The sequence below is a fragment of the Bradysia coprophila genome, unplaced genomic scaffold, assembly GCF_014529535.1.
Source record: "Bradysia coprophila strain Holo2 unplaced genomic scaffold, BU_Bcop_v1 contig_151, whole genome shotgun sequence".
NCBI lineage: Eukaryota > Metazoa > Arthropoda > Insecta > Diptera > Sciaridae > Bradysia > Bradysia coprophila.
Window position 1 is genome coordinate 9,179,731 of NW_023503423.1, and position 19,779 is coordinate 9,199,509.

Sequence of the window (19,779 nt, forward strand, 5' to 3'; positions counted from 1 at the left end):
ATTTTGTCACTGGAAGGACTACCAGGTACTGTAATTTTTAGGTTTACATGGGCGAATTACGAAATAAATGCGTGCGAAATCTTCCAGATGGTTATAACGCATCGTACGATGAGTGGCGAAGGTAAGGTCCAAGGCCATATAATCGATTGTCTCATGAAACGCATTTTTTAATGTTAACATTTCGACTAAATCTCGATCGTTACATTTCGTTTCAGTTGGATAAACGACACCCAAAATTGGATCTACGATGATTTGGGTTATCCCATGTTATGCGGTAATTTAACGGGCGCCCGACACTGTCCACAAAGTAAATTTCAATTTTTGGTTAATTATTTCCCGACTTTGTGTGTGATATTCGCCACATTTCGTTTCAGATCACACCTGTCTGTGTACGGGCGAAAATCCGAATCATGGCTTCACCAATTTTGATAATTTTATGTGGTCCATGTTGACAACGTTTCAACTGATAACGCTGGATTATTGGGAAAACGTTTACAATATGGTATAATAGTCACGATGAGCTGTTATTTGAGTTCGTTTTAATTGTCGTTTAATACCCCCCGCACAAAATCGATCAGAATATTGTCGTTTGTGTAACTTTTGTTCGTAGTTCATACACGGCACTGCATGGTCTAAGGGTAGATTACTGATTGTCGTCGTATTCTGATTCGTATAGTAGTGAGTCGATATATCCCATCCAATTGCCTTAAATGCAATTACTGTAAATTGCGGTAGGCAAAATTAGTCATTGATTCCAGCGAATTTATTGTAAATAAACTGTTGAGAATTTTCTAAAAACGTTTTTGCTAGAATACATTATAGGTCATGCCAAGGCAAGTTCATCGAAGTTTATTGGTGACAGGCTGTCACTGACAGCCGAAAAACTAGTTTCACGGCTAACATTTAGGAAATATTTTCATTGAAAATTTGGATTTTTAGTAAATACTAAAGTTCGAACGGGTCAGGTTCGACGTGAACTTGATTTTCTCCAGGATGTCTCATTTCAGTTAAAGTCGGGTTTTTAAATGACTTGGTCGGGTCGACGAAGAAATCTGGCTTGTTCCAAAGTCTTATTAAACTCGTCAATCGACTGAAGCCGATCTTTAACCACCTAGACGGCGTCGCGGCCTAGCTAGACAGAAATAATGACTCCATGGGGATTTTACAACAGGTTTCGAGTCGCTTAAGACATTTTAATTGAATCAAAATTTCGTTTTTAATGTGCGGGTTTATTGAACTAGGAGCACAGTATATTGGAGCGGAGCGGTGATCACACTAGACGTTGCTTTGCGTTTCTTCGAATTTTTCTTTTAATTTGCTTATTTGCTTAATTTGCAATTGAGAGTCAAAACATCTTAGCATTTGGTATGTATATCGTGGAAGCTAATTTGTTTAACCTATTACAAACAGCCAAGCAAATCAGGAGTTTTGCTGTCGACGGATCTATTACTTCATCTGTTCTAAGTAGTTTCAAAAGATTGATTTGCAATCTTTTACTTCATTTTTTTTAACATGCATCAATATATAAGACATCGTTAGTCAGATCTTGTCATTTATTCCTGGAGTCGATTACATAATGGATTAATTATCCAAATAGTTTTTGGGATATTATATTCTACCGATAAATTAATTCAAAACTACCGATAAAAAATAATAAATGACCGATAAACACGGTACCGATAAAAAATAATAAAGTACCGATAGCGAAATTCCCAAGTACCGATAAAAATATTCAAAACTACCGATAACTTTTTACCGATAAAAAGTACTAAAGTACCGATAAACTGGTCGTTTTATCGATCATTAATTATTTTTTATCGGTAGTTCATTATTTTGTATAGGTAATTCATCATTTTCACAGTGAAAAAATTTCCATTCGAAATCGAAAAACATTAACAGAAAGGCCTCAGAAGGAAAAATTTTGATTGGAAATTGAAAAAAGTTAACAGAAAGGCCTCAGTGGAAAAATTACGATTGGAAATCGAAAACATTTTGATTGGAAATCGAAAAAATTAAGAGAAAGGCCTCAATTGGAAAATTCTGATTTGAAATCGGAAAAAAAATTAACAGAAAGGCCCTGAGTGGAAACATTTCGATTGGAAATCAAAAAAATTAACAGAAAGGCCTCAGTAGAAGAAATTTGATTCTAAATCGAAGAAAAATTAACAGAAAGCTCGACAGAAAGGCCCCAGTTAAAAATTTCCATTGGAAATCGAAAAAAATTAACAGAAAGGCCCTCAGTAGAAAAATTTCCATTTGAAATCGAAGAAAAATCAACAGAATGAAGTACCAATAGAAAATAATAAACTACAGATAGAAAGTAATAAACTACCGATAGAAAATGGAATTTGACCGATGAATAGTCGTAAAATTATTAATTTATCGGTAGTTTTTCTTGCTACTGTCCAGAATTTTTAGCCCCGTACGAAGTACAAGTGGCATGCCTCTCGTTTGGGCATTTTTTTCAAAATGATTGGCTATCCAATCTATTTTTTTTAAATCGGGTCAGGGTCCTCGGAGTGGAAGACAGACGAATAATATTCGACCACTTGTTCGACCCTTTTTGTCGGTGGAAGAGGAGAAAGTGTGTCTCAACGCTTCGCTCCAGCTATACTGCTCGGAAGCGACCGAATGTAATTTTTCGTCGAAAACAATTTGAGAAAATCTCTTTCTCTTAGGTACTTGCTACATCCGGACCGATGAGTGTGTCGTTCTTTACTGTGGTCGTATTTTTTGGTTCATTTTATTTAATCAATTTGATGTTAGCCGTAGTGGCGCTCGCATATGAGGAGGAAGCAGAAATAACATTAGAGGTAAGTCATTTCGTACACAGAAACGTGACAAAGTCGTCGATAAACTGTTTCTGAAATTCAGCTGAGAATTATTTTTAAAAAAATGTAAAAAACCCTTTTAGGAAAGAAAAAAAGACTTACTGGATCATAGAGATGACTCAACATTTAGTTTCGACCCGTCCAATCTAAATGTAAAGAAACTGAACAAAAATTACAAAAAGAAAATTGATTCTCGAAAAGGTGTACTGCTCGCATCCTATTCGCGCAAAAAAACGAGACGAAGAAAAAAGGGCAAGGAAGGCATCGGCAACAATCAGGTAGAATATTTTAAACGGTGAAACAGTCAAACTGTTCAAAATCAGGGCCTTTTTTTGGGAATTTGAAATCCGAACAATCCTGAAAATTCCGCAATATTTTTGGAACTTTTTCAGAATCTTTCTGAGTTTTCAGAATGTTTCGGAATTCCAATTCCCAAAACAAAGACCTGTTCAAACCACATCATACAATTATTCTTCTTCACTCTCAGACAAACAGTAGATCGGTCACACCGAGTCCACTTCCCAGTCCAAACGCAACCGTTCGCGTACCGCCACCATCAGCACCAGTTCAACAACGTACACGAGGATTAACATGTCAAGGTGCTCCCAATCAAACCCAAAATCCTAATACATTGCATCCTTTAGGTATGTGTAACTAATGTAAAGTGTGTGTTTTCTGTCTGCTTTAAATATTCCCTGAACGATTTACTGTCTGATACACACAAAACAAACAAAAAATAAATCAAAATTTTAGAGCATGTCATTCCTACATGACAGTAACAGGACGGATATCGATGTAAATATTAAATTTTTTGAAACCCTTTCTCATCCCCCCGTTTCTCTCTCCCTCTCTGTGTGTATGGTGATAAGTGTACATTATAATATAGACTTTAAAACATCCTTTTCCATCTCACTTTAGTTTTGATCCGAACGAATCCTAGTTGATTGTGTTGTTGTAAAGTATTTCCGAAACGATTTTTATTGAATGCATCATCATCTCTCTACTATATAAACACTTGTGTGTGATGATTATGGGTTCTGATCAGTTTTAAAAGCACGGCTTGTTTTTGAAGTGGATAAATAGCATACACATAACATCCCGCTCCCGCTTTTATTCAATTTACCATTATATATCAGTTTACCTAATGTGAATGTTGGTTGTTTCTTTTTCCCAGTGTTGTCGAGATAAATGGTTTTGTGTCTGTCTATTCTGCTTACTAAAAGCGTATTTTATGCTACAAGAACTGTGCAGAGATTTTATGTGCTCGAAATGCTCGGCAAAGTCAATAACGAAGGGTGACTGAAAGCTCAATTTCAGCGGTTTTTTGTGTGTTAATTATCACTGTTCCCTAGACGCTTTTGGGTCAATCTCTAACCACTGAAACCTCACACAACCTACGGTCAATTGTGTCGCTTTGCTAAAGCGGTATTTTTTAACTCACGATGCGGTTGAATGAAGAGAGGGGCTTAATGCGGTTTTGAATGGTATTAAGCTCTGAACAAGGTTTCAAAAACAATTTTCACGTTCAACCGCACGATGGCACTTAGGGTTCGAAGTGAGTGGTGGCGAACTGATTCAGACTGCGATCGTCCAGGGTTGGTGATGGGACAACAAATTGGTTCTATGGATCGAAGCTGATTGAAGCTGATGAAGACTCGTTAGGGTAAACAAAAAATAGGATCACTACCTAACCCGAGTGTCCTGTGCTCCAATGCACCACATGGTGAGGGGAAAAAAATTGTTGAACCTTGTTTACAGCTCCAGGCTATTAATAATATCCGAAGATATCAAATCAATGGTCAACGTTTCTCTTCTACAAGAGCCTCTGTCTTCTCACGTTAGTAACGGACAGAAAAATGTATAAGTCTAACACGGAAAGTCGCTTCCAAAACATTTCGAAAGCGTCTGCAGTAAGCACAGTGTATCCATTTAAAGAAACATATGATTAGGGACATAAATTGGTCTAATTTAATATCGTTCTTATACTTCAAAGTCAATGTGAGGTCGACAAAGATTTTCAAAATATTTGAAAAGGCTAAATATCGAAATCTAAATTTCGAAAACCTTTTTCGGCGGAAGTTGACGAAGACTCAACACCTTTTTGCAAGGACTGATTTTGGGAAAACATTTTCCCGAATTTTTCTACATTTTTCCTCACAAAAATATCTTTTAGAAAAATTAAGGAAAATGTGCGAAAATTCATGAAAATATGAGAAAACGGTTTCACAAAAATAGTCCCTGCTTTGTCGTGGAAACTAATAGGTGTACGGTTTCTTAATGTGTTGTAATGTTTTTCGCTACTCAAATCCCAGATGTTTGAATGTGATGTTTGTGGAGGTGTTTCTGACAGACCTTTTACTCCCAGGATCCACCACTCGACGTCAATTATCGTCGAGTCGACAAGCAAGTTCGAATGCTAGCGAAGGTGGTATCAATCGTGAGTCGTCATTGGACGATTCTGGTGTGGTCGACGATCATGATGATCAAGATAATACAAATACTGAATTGGTCAATGCATCTACTGTAGAGGTATAGCATGCGCATAATGTTCCAGTCTGATTTAATACTAAAAACAGAAAACTGAACATTCCAGTTGCAACGTGATATGACACCAGTAACTATTGCTCTATCCCCGCGCGAAATTAAGTTAATCAAATGCAATGGAAATCTAGCGAAATTAAAGAAGCACAACGTTTATGCATTACATCCGGAATACTTGTCACAAATAGTGGTGCTAGGTGAGTTATTGGCGCTTAGGACGGATAGCTGGTTGATTCTGAAAACGGAATATTTTTCTTGCTTCAGATGATCTTCCCGATCGCAATTGTGATAAATGTGTTCAATGCTGCGTCGACTACGCAGGATGGCTACAGTTCCAGGATTATTTGTACAAAGTAAGTACATTCGATATTTATTGACGCTGTTAACCAACTCAACATATTGAACGATTCGATTGACGATGAGAAACCTTAAATATTACAGGTCGTAAAAGATCCGTTATTCGAGCTAGGCATTACGTTATGCATCGTTTTAAATACATTGTTCCTTGCACTAGAACACCATGGAATGAGTGAGAGCGTTCGTCAAGCGTTAGATATAGGAAACAAAGTAATTTTCCACGTGATATGTCCGTTTGAGGCACTGATACTGAAAACCAAATTTTCGTCAAACAGGTGTTCACATCAATATTTACATTCGAATGTATAATCAAATTGATGGCACTATCGAAAGACTTTTTTCGATGCGGCTGGAATATTTTCGACCTCGCCATAGTATCTGCTAGCTTATTGGATATTATATTCGAATTAGTTGAAGGTTTGAGTGTGTTGCGCGGCCTTAGGCTCCTAAGGGTCATTAAGTTGGCTAGATCATGGACAACAATGAAAGTGCTACTGAAAATATTGGAACAAACTATAGGTGAGGCTGAATCAAACGTTTCATTTTGCAATTTTTATTCACACAAAAAAATTGTTCTTTTCCCTCAGGTGCTCTTGGAAACTTAACGTTAATTTTAGTTATTGTTATCTATATTTTCGCTGTTATTGGTATGCAATTGTTTTCGAAAGATTACACACCAGACAAATTTTATCCGGATCCTGTGCCTCGGTAAGTTCCTTTTCATTACTGACGATATTAATGAATACAAATGAGTATACAATGAAAGCCAATGTAAGCCAATACAGCGGTTTTACTATCGGATCTATTACATTTTGATCTGAGCGAGATTGATTTTTAAATCTTTTACTTCATTTTTTTAAACATTCCATTTGATATATAAGGCAGCATTAGTCAAAACTTGTCGTTTATTCCAGAAGTAGCTATCGATAACAGATGATAGCCGTCCGTAACAGATTAACAATGCTGTGCCTAAAAGAGTTTTTACGCTGAAATAGATGCATGAGAGAATAGATCAATTCATTCAAATGTTATGCTACGCTTCAACGGTACAAATAAACTAATTGACAAAAATTGCCAAAATTCGGAAGTCAAGAAAATTTGAGAAACCTTTCTCGAAACGTTTTCGATTTGTCTCTTTTTCATAAATCTTACAGTCGTCGACTTACCTTTCTAATGACACCCCACACGACCATGTACGTTTCGTGTACCTCGAGAAATTTCCGTAAGAAAAGTGTAAGTTTTCAGTCTTTTTTCGGTTGAAAACTTCAACTGTATATATCTCAGTGTGGATGAATTTTAAACCCAATAAGATCCTGTTTCCAGAAGTACATGCAATTACCTTTCTAATGACACCTCACAAGACCCTGTAAGGCTCGTGTAACTGGAGAAATTTTTGTAAGAAAAGTGCAAGTTTTCGGTTTTTGATCACCTCACACTAGCCACACAAGCTTCGAAGAATTTTTTTGAAATTGGTTTTGGCTTCTGGGGTCTAATACCTTACTGGGCACGTATAACAAATTCTAATAGAAAATGCGTCCGATTTCGGTCTTCTGTTTTTCAGAAGAATCCCTCGGGTCTATTACTTCCATCCATCAAAGTATTTTTAATCGGTTGATTTCAAATCTTTTACTTCAATTTTTTTAACATGCATTTTACTGTATAACTGACCCTATTACCCAGAGTCTGTCATCATCGATAACAGATGAATGTGACAGGTTAATGATTTTATCGAATTTTCTTGTTTTTGAGAAGATTCACAAATTTTGAGAAAAGCGTAAACTTAGAAAAGAAATCCTGCTGTTTCTGTCAGTCACCAATATTTCTAGTGAAGAAGATTTACGTTCTCGACTATTGTAGATAAGGATTGCCGATTGCGTGTCTCGTTTAGACGAGCGATAATATAAAACTCGTAATTTTCTTCCAGGTGGAATTTCAATGATTTTTTCCATTCATTCATGATGATTTTTCGCATTCTATGCGGAGAATGGATCGAACCATTATGGGATTGCATGAGGGCCGAGGAAAAGGTAATGTCATTTGATTTAAACATTTGTTTTCTTCCTTTTTGGATGTACAATGCAACACAATTGACAACAATTTCGCAGGAAGGAGCTGGTACATGCTTTGCAATATTTTTACCCACATTGGTTATGGGCAATTTCATGGTTTTAAATTTGTTTTTGGCCTTGTTGCTCAATAGTTTTAATTCCGAAGAACTGAAGAACAAAAAAGAGGTACGATCGTCGTTTGTTTTTGCCTACTGATATTTGTCGCGTGTATACCTTCTGACTTGTGTGTTTAATGTTTATTTTGTGTGGCGTTACGGGTTTTCAGTGTGCAAGTGCATCAATATGTGATTTCTAACTAAATGTGTTTTCAACCGACTAACAAACCTTTAAATTCAACAGCACTTAAAGAACCTACTTCTACTAATGAAAATAAAATAAAAAAAAATTCTCTTAGTTCTATTATTGCCATCACAACCGAGCTATTCAGTCTGAGACGACACACTGAACTATGGCACCCAGAACTAGCAATTTATTGTGGAAATCTCAATATAATCTTTCTGGATTTTGTGCATTTGCTAAAACTTTATATAGCCAAGCATTTGAAACAGATTGATCTTGGCAATATCTCCGGATTGATATATCAATCCATACAAAATGTTTTATCAGATTTGATTCATAATCCATCGTGATTTGATATGAAATGACAACATTAGAGCCATAGTCGTCTTTAAAAAGAAGCAAAAATGCACAAATTGTGCTCTACAAATTGAACATTCAACGAAACCAAAATAGCCATGGTGCCATGGTGATCTAACGAAAAAGGTTCTAAAAAACAAAGAAAATTCTTGAGGACCAATTTCAGTTGTTTCAATGTTGAACGTTGTCAACAAAACTTAAACTGAAATTCAGATCTATTTTCACGCTGTAATGACCTCCATTGCGGGTTGATTTTTCTATCACATGCAGTACGTCAAGACCTATTTTCTTGTCGTTTTCTTATAAGTTCTCTAAATTATCGGAAATCTAGATTTTCCTAAAAAGGCCATTCTTGAAAAACTGCTTGGAAGTAAGCTCTACCCTTACCCTTAATTTAACCGACTTTGTCATTTTACCTATTGCTTGATTTCAAGAAGAAAGAACCATGAGACAGATCACTCAGATGTTCTTTTTGTCTGTCTGGTGCTCGGAAGATTTGTTTTTAAATAACTGTCCTTTTAAACTACAATACAGTCGACGTCAGTGAAATTTAGACATGAATTTTCTTCAGTTGTTTTTCAGCTACTAAAGTTATTTTACTTGTTTATACGGGTGAAATAGTTACACCCAGGTGGTAGTACATATTAAAACCGTATAAGGACATAAGAGCCGGTTTGTTTGTACGTCACTGGAAAACAGCTGAAGCAAATTCATGTCTAAATTTCAGCGACGTTTACTGTATTTAAAAAAAAAACTTAATTGCCTGGAAATGTTTGTTACGATTGTAAAATGGTGTTCTGCAGCATTGGCGACTACCAAAAATGATACGCTTCCTCAAACCATAAATGTTGCATGAAAATGAAAATAATGAAAAATTTTGTTGTTTGTTCTTTTATGTGTGTTTCCTTTGCACCGACTCTATCTTTACGTAAAACGCACATCTCGACCAGATGTTTAAAAAGGGAAAGGTAATTACTGACTTCTATTTGCTCCAATAAATTTATTGCCGTGTTGTTAGTAGTGAAATTTAGTTGCCTTAATTTGCAAGAAATTTGCTATTTCGATGTAATGACGACATCAGTACTAATCTTTTCATTTTGAAAACGGAACAGGAAGTCGGCGAAGAATCGAAATTGGCACGAAGTTTTGATCGTATTCGATCGATAGTACGTAAGAAGCGAAATAAGGAGAAAAGCGAAAATGAGGCAAACTCGAAACTGGAGGAACTGGTAAACGAGGTTATTATCCGTCGTAGAAATGAGAAGCAAATGTATGTGGTCGATCAGAAGTTGCTCACCACATTGGAAATTCCACAATCGAATCTGTATCGTCACAGTTACCAGGTAGGGGCTGTAACTAATGTAGTGATCCTATTTGAATAACAATTTAAACGAAAAGAATTTCCAGGAATCGATGAATCGACCGGTCTCTGGATCGGATTTCGGTTATGACATACCGCTGAAGGATACGAACTATTTGCAAACGATAAATGGTAGTCAGGAGACAGTGAGAGAATTGGTGAATCTCGAAAACAATAAACAAAACTCGGAGGATCACACCGACGGGTAATTTCAATTTCGATTGACTTCATGAGCTTTTGAATTAATAAGTTGTTTTAGCGACGACGAGAACTATCGAGCAATGGATGCCGAGAGACGATTACGGTATCAAATGTCGTCGGGCTTTGGCACTCAACACAATGACAGTAAAGATGAGCCCACTTATGCCGAATCATTTGAAATGCGAACGATTTGTCCAACGAATTCAACTGAAACCGATCCAGAAGCTCCTTTACTGAGACGAACCGATTCCGAAGAAAACGAGGCATACCTTCAATACCAGAAATCGTTGTTAACCCGATCGCCCAGTTACCGCAAATCAATAGATAGAATTTCGATAATTAGTACAAAGTCAAGCGAAAATTCACCTCAGGACACAGTTAAAAAAGCGATTTCTGACCGAGAAATCAATGTGCATACCGATATGCCAGCCGTGACTAGCATTCAAATAGTCGATGAACTTTCGCGGCGACCGAGCAATCAATCGGTAAATACGCTATCCAACGATCATGACGAATACATGACCCAATCGAATTTACGCGACGAACTATTGAATTGCGAACAGAAGGATCTCTTTCAATTCCTCAGCGATGACTTTGACAATAGCAACAACTACTTTAGCGAAACCGTTGGATTCGGCAACACTGTGATCGATCCGGACACGGACAGTTTGGTTTTGGATTCGAAGCATGATGACTTCAGTGGAATATCGCCACTGCCGACGCGACGAAAGACATCTGGTAGCAGTATCCGGTCCAATTTCAGCTATATATCCGGTTCAATTTTTTCGGCATTAGAACAGAAACGCGGTGGTAGCATCAGTGAGTCGGTGGACCGAAAGGTGATCAATACAGAATCCGACAAGCGCAACAGTGACGAACACGAGCCGTTGATGAAGGATTCGGAATTCGAGAATATAATCGCCAGTTTCGAGAAGGAACTGAACGAAATAAAGAAATCGACGGCATCGCTGAATCGTAACATATCAGTTGAAACGCATTACTCTGACGGTAAATTGGGTAATGACAAACGTTCTTCCATTCATTCCAATCAAAATGTTCTTCCGCGACAAAGGACTGTGGACGGCAGCGTTAAGAACAGCGACAATGATAGCGTCAAAATCAAGCGACGAAGTTTGGAAAAACAGAACAAAATCGACGATGGGTTTAGCGTTTCCAATGAAATACGAAAAATCTGTGATAACATGCAAGCACCATTTTCCGATAGTAATAGCACCAATAACACGCAAATATCGCCGATGATGCGCCGCAAAACCGACTTCCACACCAGTTTCGATCGCATCAAACGAACTAGCTTAATCGAACGAGTCGATGAAACGGTTGACGAGAACCATTCGGCTCGAACGCATCAGATTTTGAGTGAGAAATTGCCGCGAAAGTATTTAGCTGCTGACATGCAACTGGATAGCATTTCGATGAAGAGCACCGGAAGTTACGAACATTTAATATTTGATCGCGACAATCAGACGAAGCTTCCACAAAAATGCGACGAAACTACAAAGTTAATGGAAAGCGAACCGGTGAAAGGCGAAACTCCTAAACATGTATCCTACGATCAATCGAAGAGCCCAGGAAAACTATCAAAAATGGGTAAGTGGATCATCAGTTGAATAAATTAGTCCGGCTCGGAATCGAAGAAACCTGACTGGAACCTGAATTTCTGTAACCAAATTTTCAGGCATTCCTGTCAGGTTTCAGGTCAGGTCCGACCTGATCACTCTTAGAGTAATTACTCTAAGTGATCACTATAACCAGGTCAGGTTCAGATAAGCCTGAACTGTTCGGAGCCTTAAATGACGTTCTGCAATTTAGTTTAGACAAACGTGGTGCGGTTGAATGAATATAAATTGAGCATTTCGATGCACTTTTGATAGCTTTGGATATTACTAGTCAGCTCAGAGCCCTGCACAAGGTTCCGCAATTTGTTTTTTTATTTTCATTCATATCGTCGGTTTCAGTGGAACATAAGCTATCCCGTCCAAAGATAGAGCGATTGTAAACTCATTGGGGTTACAATCGGTAGTGGTTGGAATTCTTATTTAAACCCATGAGTGCAAGAGAAGCCGGCAGAAACACTATTTTCAAAAAGTCATAGAGGTGTGGATACTTGAGAGATGAAACTAACAAATAGTTGTAGCAGTAGAGGGACATTACATCTACCAATTTCCAAAAAATGATTTTGGTAGATCATCTACGTAGAGACCAACAGTAGCTCAGTAGCACTTATGATAATTTTTCGTAATCAAACGGGTTGATTCTGACGTACTGGCAGTCTCAGCGACCCCACATTTGCTCGAAGTCACGTCAACACTCACGTGGTTTTTAAACTTTAGCGTGTATCCTTGACTTCTCTTGCATTCATGGTACCGAATTTTTGTACCATTGCTATAAGAATTCCAACCACTATCGATTGACCCAACCCCAATGAGTTTTCAATCGTTATCCATATGAACAGAATGGCATTTGTTTCACTGCCACCGATGATACGGATGAAAATCATATTCTTTTGTGGAACCTTGTTCAGGGCTCCGAACAGACTAGTAATATCCAAAAATATCAAAAGTACATCGAAATGCTCAATTGAAGTTCATTCAACCGCACCATGCATATCGTGTCTCGTCTCTACTTTTTGAGCGATAGTGAAGGCTGAATTCGTAGTCTTGCACTAAACGTTTGAAATTGTTCCGCAGGTAAGAAAAACGCTCCGGCCACACAGACCGATCGTCCATGGCATTGCTTAGTTTCATACGTTGATGATCTGACCGTAGGAGGACGTAGAAATTCCAAAGGATTGTACGAAGATCCAATGTCGTATCCAAGCTTCGGCCGGAAAAAACCTCCTAAAGTACCAGACGATTGTTTTCCACAGCATTGTTATAAAAGGTTCACATCCTAGCCTGCTAATCCACTAAACATTAAACGTTTTCAACATCATTTATCGCTCCCAGGTGTCCGTGCTGGCTAGATTGTTTGAACACGAAATGGGGTCGCAGCTGGACACAAATGCGAACATCCGTGCTTTCCGTTGTTGGTACGCCGGCGTTCGAATGGTTTATATTAGTTTTGATTTTTGCATCCAGCATTACACTGTGCTTCGAGGACATTCATTTAGATTCGAACAAAACGCTGAAACGAATACTTTATTGGACCAATTTTGCATTTAGCTTAATTTTTGTTATCGAAATGGTGCTGAAGTGGATGGCATTAGGTTTTAAGAATTATTTCACCAGTTTTTGGACCATATTAGACTTTATCATCGTTTTTGTAAGTCCAAGCAAAAATGCTTGCTCATATCTTGTCCATCTCTTTCACTCATTGCATTCGATCCAGGTATCGGTTTTCTCGTTGCTAATTGAGGAAAATGAAAATCTTCGGGTACTGCGTTCATTACGGACATTACGGGCGTTAAGGCCGTTGAGGGCGATATCTCGATGGCAAGGAATGCGAATCGTTGTCAATGCCCTAATGTACGCGATACCTTCCATTTTCAATGTGCTGTTGGTTTGCTTGGTATTTTGGTTGATATTTTCGATTATGGGCGTGCAATTTTTCGGCGGCAAATTTTTCAAATGTGTCGACGAGATAGGCGAGGTGCTTCCAACAACGGTACTATAGAACGAAACCACACAAAAAAAACGAAATTTACCCAACCATGACACTGACCATGAATCATTCATTTAGGAGGTTGACACACGACTGCAGTGTTTGGAGCAAAATTACACGTGGATCAATTCAAAGATCACTTTCGACCATGTCGGTATGGGTTACCTGGCATTGCTTCAAGTGGCTACATTCGAAGGCTGGATGGAAGTAATGGCCGACGCTGTTGATGCGAGGGGTGTCGATTTGCAGCCGCAACGAGAGGCCAATCTGTGGGCGTACATTTACTTTGTAATTTTCATTGTGTGCGGTTCGTTTTTCACCCTCAATCTGTTCATTGGTGTCATCATCGACAACTTTAATATGCTGAAGAAAAAGGTTTGATTTGGGGGGGGATGATTGCGGGGATTTTCACTGCGAAAAGCGAGACTAAACATTCAATTCACAGTATGAGGGTGGTGTGCTGGAAATGTTTCTGACCGAATCGCAAAAGCATTACTATACGGCAATGAAGAAATTGGGTCGTAAGAAACCGCAAAAAGTTATCAAGCGGCCGGTGAATCATTTTTTAGCGATGTTCTACGATCTGTCCAACTCAAGAAGGTATAATTCGACAGTAGCTCAACAGTTTGTCGGTTACATTTAGTTTCCATTTAACTTAATAATTGTTTGATTAAATTCTTCGATTTTCCTCACAGGTTCGAGATAGCAATTTTTGTTTTGATTTTTCTAAATATGTTGACGATGGGCATCGAACACTACAATCAACCACATGCCGTATTTTTTATACTAGAAGTCAGTAATGCATTTTTCACAACCGTATTTGGACTAGGTAACTACACTTCCTTCCATAGAACGTAACTGTTTTCATTCGCAATATAGCTTCTTCATCACATGGGCTCATTTAGATGCGTTAAGAAATGACTAATTGGTTAAAGGAGTGGCTCAGCTCATGTCACAAACTTGTGTCCTTTTATTTGTCCTCATTAAACGTTATCTGTAAATGGTCGCTAACGGATAGGTTGAACTAGATATTTGAAGTCGTCTCTCGTCATATAAGTTACAAAAAAAATATTTTTCATCTACTACTTCAAATGTTAAAGTTCACTCCATACAAAATTGCTTAATTTGGTAATGTCTTGCAAAGGCAATTTGGAATTGGAAGAGTTAATGCAATGCTGTGACACGCTTAATATATTTTCGTAGTAACTAGGCAAATGAAACTTGGAAAGTCGTACCAACATCATAAATTACAAGCCCGCAAATGCCTAAAAACTCTGAAAATTTACATATGCGGATAGGAATTGCATTTAGTGAAACAAAAGTCGACAGCTAAAAGCATTTCCAAATGCTTTGTAAGCTCTGGAACTGTAACCCTAAAACTCAGCCTATTTGCTCAGCTTTAAACCTTACAACTTTTGTACAAAAAATTAAAAATTTTCACTTTTCTTGCAATGAACGCAATTTGAAACCAAAAAATTCCTGCTACACTTTGCAAGGCCCTTGTTTTGTGAAAGTTAACGAAATAAGTGAACTTTAACGAAGTTTTGCAAAATTTAATGAAATTTTGAAATTTTTGTGAAATTTAACGAAACTTTTTGCTAATTTCTTGTATTGCTGGTCGTGGATACTTCAATTTCTTGTTGATTGTGTAGCTGGTATTCCAGACCGAATGAAACTCTTGTTTATCAAAAGTAATTTATTGTCCCGTGCATTTCATTGTTTAGCCATGAATATGACTGGTCAAACGGTCGAATGTACGGGACAATAAATTACTTTTGATAAACAAGAGTTTCATTCGGTCTGGAATACAAGCTACACAATCAACAAGAAATTTAACGAAACTTTAAAAAAAAATCGCAATATTTGAGCTATTTAACGAGTTTCGATAAATCGTAATTTCATAAATTTTACAAACAATACGCCCTGCGTCGATTGAAATTTAACGCACTAATCTGTGACATGAGCCGCCACAAATTGTATAGAAAACAATCTAAAGAAAAAACAATTTTTTTTTACAAATTTTCAGAAGCGATCGTTAAAATTGTCGGCCTGAGGTACCATTACTTTACGGTGCCGTGGAACGTTTTTGATTTTTTGTTAGTCCTTGCGTCCATATTTGGCATTCTAATGGAGGATATCATGATCGATTTACCCATTTCCCCGACACTATTGAGAGTCGTTAGAGTTTTTAGAATTGGCCGTATATTGAGATTAATTAAGGCTGCAAAAGGAATCAGAAAGTTGCTCTTTGCACTAGTGGTATCCTTGCCAGCCTTGTTCAACATAGGCGCTCTTCTGGCTTTAATAACTTTCATTTATGCTATACTCGGTATGTCCTTGTTTGGACATGTTAGGTATGTATCACTCATCTATGGTTAACAGGCGTATTTAATGGTGTCGTTGTCAGGCACAGTCATTTCTTTTCGGAGTTACTTTATGAAATTTATTCCGATCGTGTTTATTTGCGATTGATTGATCCGATCTTCCGAAAGAGGAAGATGAGTCGTTGCGTCCGATTCTATAGCACACCACACGTTGAAATAAAAATTTGACAAAAAGGAATGATGATTGAGTATGTATGTTCTGATGTCGTTTGTTGTCTGTTTAACAAACTCTGTCATGTGTTTGCGACCTGCATTATAGCCCGTTCTGTCCATAATTTTATTGCTAATTTTATTACAGTCCGCACGGTACAGATAAGTCGAGAATCATCAGTCAGTTAGATGGGGTCCTCTCAATTTATTGTTGGTTTAATGTATGCGGAAGAAAATTCTCATTTCTCTCAAGTAAAGTAAACTCTGCCTACCATTTCCACCAGCATCCTATGACCAGAGATATTGTTTTTTTTTGGTGGCTGTCTAACATCTTGACTAATAAGCTATAGTCCGTTCAAATTCCACCTTTCACTGAACGGCCTCAAACAGCGACATGATTAAATACGAGACCAAGAATTTCCACAAATATTTTCCGATTTTCCGTTCATTCCATTGGTTCACATTCTATTCTATTCTATTTTGAAATTGGTCATGTTAGACTTCAGGGTGCCCTTGACGATATGGTCAATTTCCAAACATTCGGCCGTAGCATGCAACTATTATTTCGTTTAATGACATCGGCCGGCTGGAATGATGTACTTGAATCGCTAATGATTCAATGGCCCGATTGTGATCCACATTTCAACAATCAAGCGAATGGCGATTGCGGACATCCGATATTGGCAATCACATACTTTACCAGTTTTATTATAATTAGCTATATGATCGTGATTAACATGTACATTGCCATCATATTAGAGAATTTCAATCAAGCGCATCAAGAGGAGGAAATTGGTATTGTTGAAGATGACTTAGAAATGTTTTATATCCGTTGGTCCAAGTAACTATCAATTCACCCGTTCCGTTTGTGGCGGTGCACAGCGTTTGATAATAAATTAATTCGCAGATATGATCCACATGCCACCCAATTTATACACTTTTCGCAAGTGTCCGACTTCTTAGCTTCGCTAGATCCACCGTTGGGCATACCAAAGCCCAATACAGTAGCACTCGTTTCGTTCAATCTAGCAATATCGTCTGGTAATAAAATTCATTGCTTGGACATTTTGCATGCACTCGTAAAACACGTTCTGGGACATGTCGAGGAGACCGACACCTTTAAGCAATTACAGGTATAAGATGCGAACCGATGCTGTCAGAATAGAGTTACAAAATGACATTTGAACAGGAACAAATGGACGTTAAATTCAAGAAACAATTCCCAACCAGAAAGGAATTGGAAATCGTTTCGTCTACCCGCATATGGAAGAGAGAAGACAAAGCAGCAAGAACACTGCAAAACGGCTGGCGAGAATATCTGAGGTACGATTGTTAAGTGAAATAATGGACTGCAGTGCATTTACTCTACTATACATTATCCTAGGATGAAAAAGGAGCGCGAACGGTCACCACTATCACAGGAAGATGAAAATACGCAGACATCCAGTCCAGGTGGCTGGCACAGCAAACTGTCGGCTCTAAACTTTTTGCACCTTCAAGTACATCGTCGAGGCACGGCTACATCTAGCCGCGCCTCGTCTCGTAAATCATCTCGAGCTTCCGATGCGTCCGATTTAAGTGAATTGGCGGGACCATGGTTGAATCTGCCATTGATGCTGGTAGGTGGAGCAACAGATATCGTGAAAAATGGTGAAGAGGAAAAGAAGTTCGTAACAGGTTCTGTTGTTCGACTGGCTTTGTTTAATCTCTGACTTTGTTGTTACAGAGATACTGAACTGAGTGGAAGCCGAACACCGCGTAGGCGTAGTTTTTACAGCTTTTTCCTGCGACACCAAGATGCAGTCGATGATTGTCTCACATCACCATCGGTGGTACGAAAAGCAGTAACACCTAGTGGTACACTACAGTCATTATCTACTGCTTCCGTTGATGATAAGCCTGTAGTTGTACACGCAACGCCAAAGTCAAAACGTGCCACAAGTTTCATTCGAAAGAAACCGCCATTAGAGCGAGGCCTTTCGGCTCAAAGCGCTTTACGGATCAATAGGAACGCTAGTGTTGGTTAGTCATTTGTTACGACACAAAATTCGCTGACATTTTGTACTCATCGTCGTCCTTACTTTACTAGTTGATGGACCGAGCTTGACCGCAAGAGACGTTAGCATACTGGTAACTGAACCGTCTCCCGAATGTCCAATGGCTCCACCACCGAAAAATCGTCTTCTCAGTGACCCATCAAGCACATTAGTGCATGTCCTTGTCCATCGAGAGAGTGAAGAATACCAAACGGATTTAGAGGACGGCAGTACTGACAAAGGTTTGTCTTGATTTAAATTTAAATGAAAATCCATTTCCCGTTTCGAACGCTAAGCGACGTTAACCAACGTTTCAGACGAAAAATCACTAAAATCCTTCGACCGTTCACATTCACCGATAGCATTCGAATCGAATGTACTGACACCGCAACCGATCGTCACCATTATGGTGGAAAGTCCGCACGAGCCGCCACACAGTGATTTCAGCATAAATGTGCAAAATGCGCCGGACACCGATCGACAAGGTGTGACCACCGTGGACCAGGTTGTGATTGATATCGACGATCCGATCGATGTGAATGTGCCACGTGATACAACCAATATTTTTTATGATTATGCGGAACCATCGTCGACCGATGATATTAATTTAAGAGATGATGACAATTTGACGGACCAACAACATATCGATGTAATAAGAAGCGATTCGGATGCGGATCAACCGGATAGCAAAACAGGCCTAACTAGCTGACCAAGTGTCGGCTGCCCACGTTCCCATTACGATGATAATGCTGACGATATTAATACAGAGTATAGCTGACAATCTTTTTCTTGAATAGATATATTTCCATCTATGGAGGGAAAAACCGTAGTTTTGTTATTAAACATAAGAATATTGTAATCCTCTCTTTAAGCATAAAACAGAAAAGAAAAACAAAAAAATTTAAATGAAAGAAAAACAAAATTCAACAAAATGGAAAAGAAATCGACAAACAAAATAATAAAATTAATAAACTTAGAAGCAATGCTCATACAAGCGAACAACAACTGTTTTGTTGTACGGGTTTTGGGGTAGTTTAATTGAAAATTTAATTAGAAAAAGTTTAATTAACAAAAAAGCAAAATTTAAGAATGAATAAAACCAAAAAAGAAAATTTTCTTTCTTTTTTTTATAAAAAAAATATTTTCTAGAAACTTCAAACATCTTTACTTCTCCTGGTGAACTAAATCAAAAATGAAAAATTTAAACTTATTTAGACATTTCGCTTAAATTGAAAGCTTAAAAACAAAGCATTATTGAAGTATAACAAAAAAAAACTTAACGTCGAACAAAGAAGCGTTTTTTCTTCTTTAATTTCTCGTACAATATATCTTTAAAAAAATATCGATGAGATTACTGAGTAATGTAAAAGTTAGATAAATTCAAATTTATATTTAACATGCAATAAAAACGTCAAGAAATAAAAGAAAAGTGCTTAAAATAAATAATTATTTTTAAAGTTATATCAATTGAAAAACTTAGTAAACAAACAAAAAACAAATTCTATTATATAACCGTTAAGTTAACGATTCCGTTTTGTTCGGTTAAAAAGTGAATCCAATTTATTCAAAAATAAAAAGATAACATTTGTTAAG

General features: G+C 37.7%; 1 protein-coding gene across 11 annotated transcripts in view; it reads left to right on the forward strand.

Moving 5' to 3' along the window:
- The window catches only part of LOC119074910 (sodium channel protein 60E), a 90,818-nt gene extending 71,039 nt beyond the window's left edge, over nucleotides 1-19,779 (forward strand). For 2 of the 11 annotated variants that reach the window (XM_037181257.1, XM_037181261.1), the window contains 31 exons: nucleotides 42-121; nucleotides 216-307; nucleotides 375-502; nucleotides 2,679-2,813; nucleotides 2,915-3,109; nucleotides 3,319-3,475; nucleotides 5,197-5,360; nucleotides 5,425-5,569; nucleotides 5,637-5,725; nucleotides 5,814-5,939; nucleotides 6,005-6,248; nucleotides 6,317-6,437; nucleotides 7,654-7,756; nucleotides 7,835-7,963; nucleotides 9,385-9,402; nucleotides 9,547-9,777; nucleotides 9,833-9,999; nucleotides 10,054-11,603; nucleotides 12,704-12,896; nucleotides 12,962-13,619; nucleotides 13,695-13,991; nucleotides 14,062-14,216; nucleotides 14,312-14,445; nucleotides 15,643-15,970; nucleotides 16,650-16,991; nucleotides 17,058-17,283; nucleotides 17,340-17,473; nucleotides 17,535-17,816; nucleotides 17,877-18,172; nucleotides 18,240-18,428; nucleotides 18,504-19,779. In XM_037181257.1, the coding sequence (XP_037037152.1) occupies nucleotides 42-121; nucleotides 216-307; nucleotides 375-502; nucleotides 2,679-2,813; nucleotides 2,915-3,109; nucleotides 3,319-3,475; nucleotides 5,197-5,360; nucleotides 5,425-5,569; nucleotides 5,637-5,725; nucleotides 5,814-5,939; nucleotides 6,005-6,248; nucleotides 6,317-6,437; nucleotides 7,654-7,756; nucleotides 7,835-7,963; nucleotides 9,385-9,402; nucleotides 9,547-9,777; nucleotides 9,833-9,999; nucleotides 10,054-11,603; nucleotides 12,704-12,896; nucleotides 12,962-13,619; nucleotides 13,695-13,991; nucleotides 14,062-14,216; nucleotides 14,312-14,445; nucleotides 15,643-15,970; nucleotides 16,650-16,991; nucleotides 17,058-17,283; nucleotides 17,340-17,473; nucleotides 17,535-17,816; nucleotides 17,877-18,172; nucleotides 18,240-18,428; nucleotides 18,504-18,895 (7,500 nt within the window). In that variant the 3' untranslated portion in view covers nucleotides 18,896-19,779. The remainder of the gene's footprint in view (nucleotides 1-41; nucleotides 122-215; nucleotides 308-374; nucleotides 503-2,678; nucleotides 2,814-2,914; nucleotides 3,110-3,318; nucleotides 3,476-5,196; nucleotides 5,361-5,424; nucleotides 5,570-5,636; nucleotides 5,726-5,813; nucleotides 5,940-6,004; nucleotides 6,249-6,316; nucleotides 6,438-7,653; nucleotides 7,757-7,834; nucleotides 7,964-9,384; nucleotides 9,403-9,546; nucleotides 9,778-9,832; nucleotides 10,000-10,053; nucleotides 11,604-12,703; nucleotides 12,897-12,961; nucleotides 13,620-13,694; nucleotides 13,992-14,061; nucleotides 14,217-14,311; nucleotides 14,446-15,642; nucleotides 15,971-16,649; nucleotides 16,992-17,057; nucleotides 17,284-17,339; nucleotides 17,474-17,534; nucleotides 17,817-17,876; nucleotides 18,173-18,239; nucleotides 18,429-18,503) is intronic. The other 9 variants (XM_037181264.1, XM_037181265.1, XM_037181266.1 and 6 more) reach the window with 9 other exon arrangements.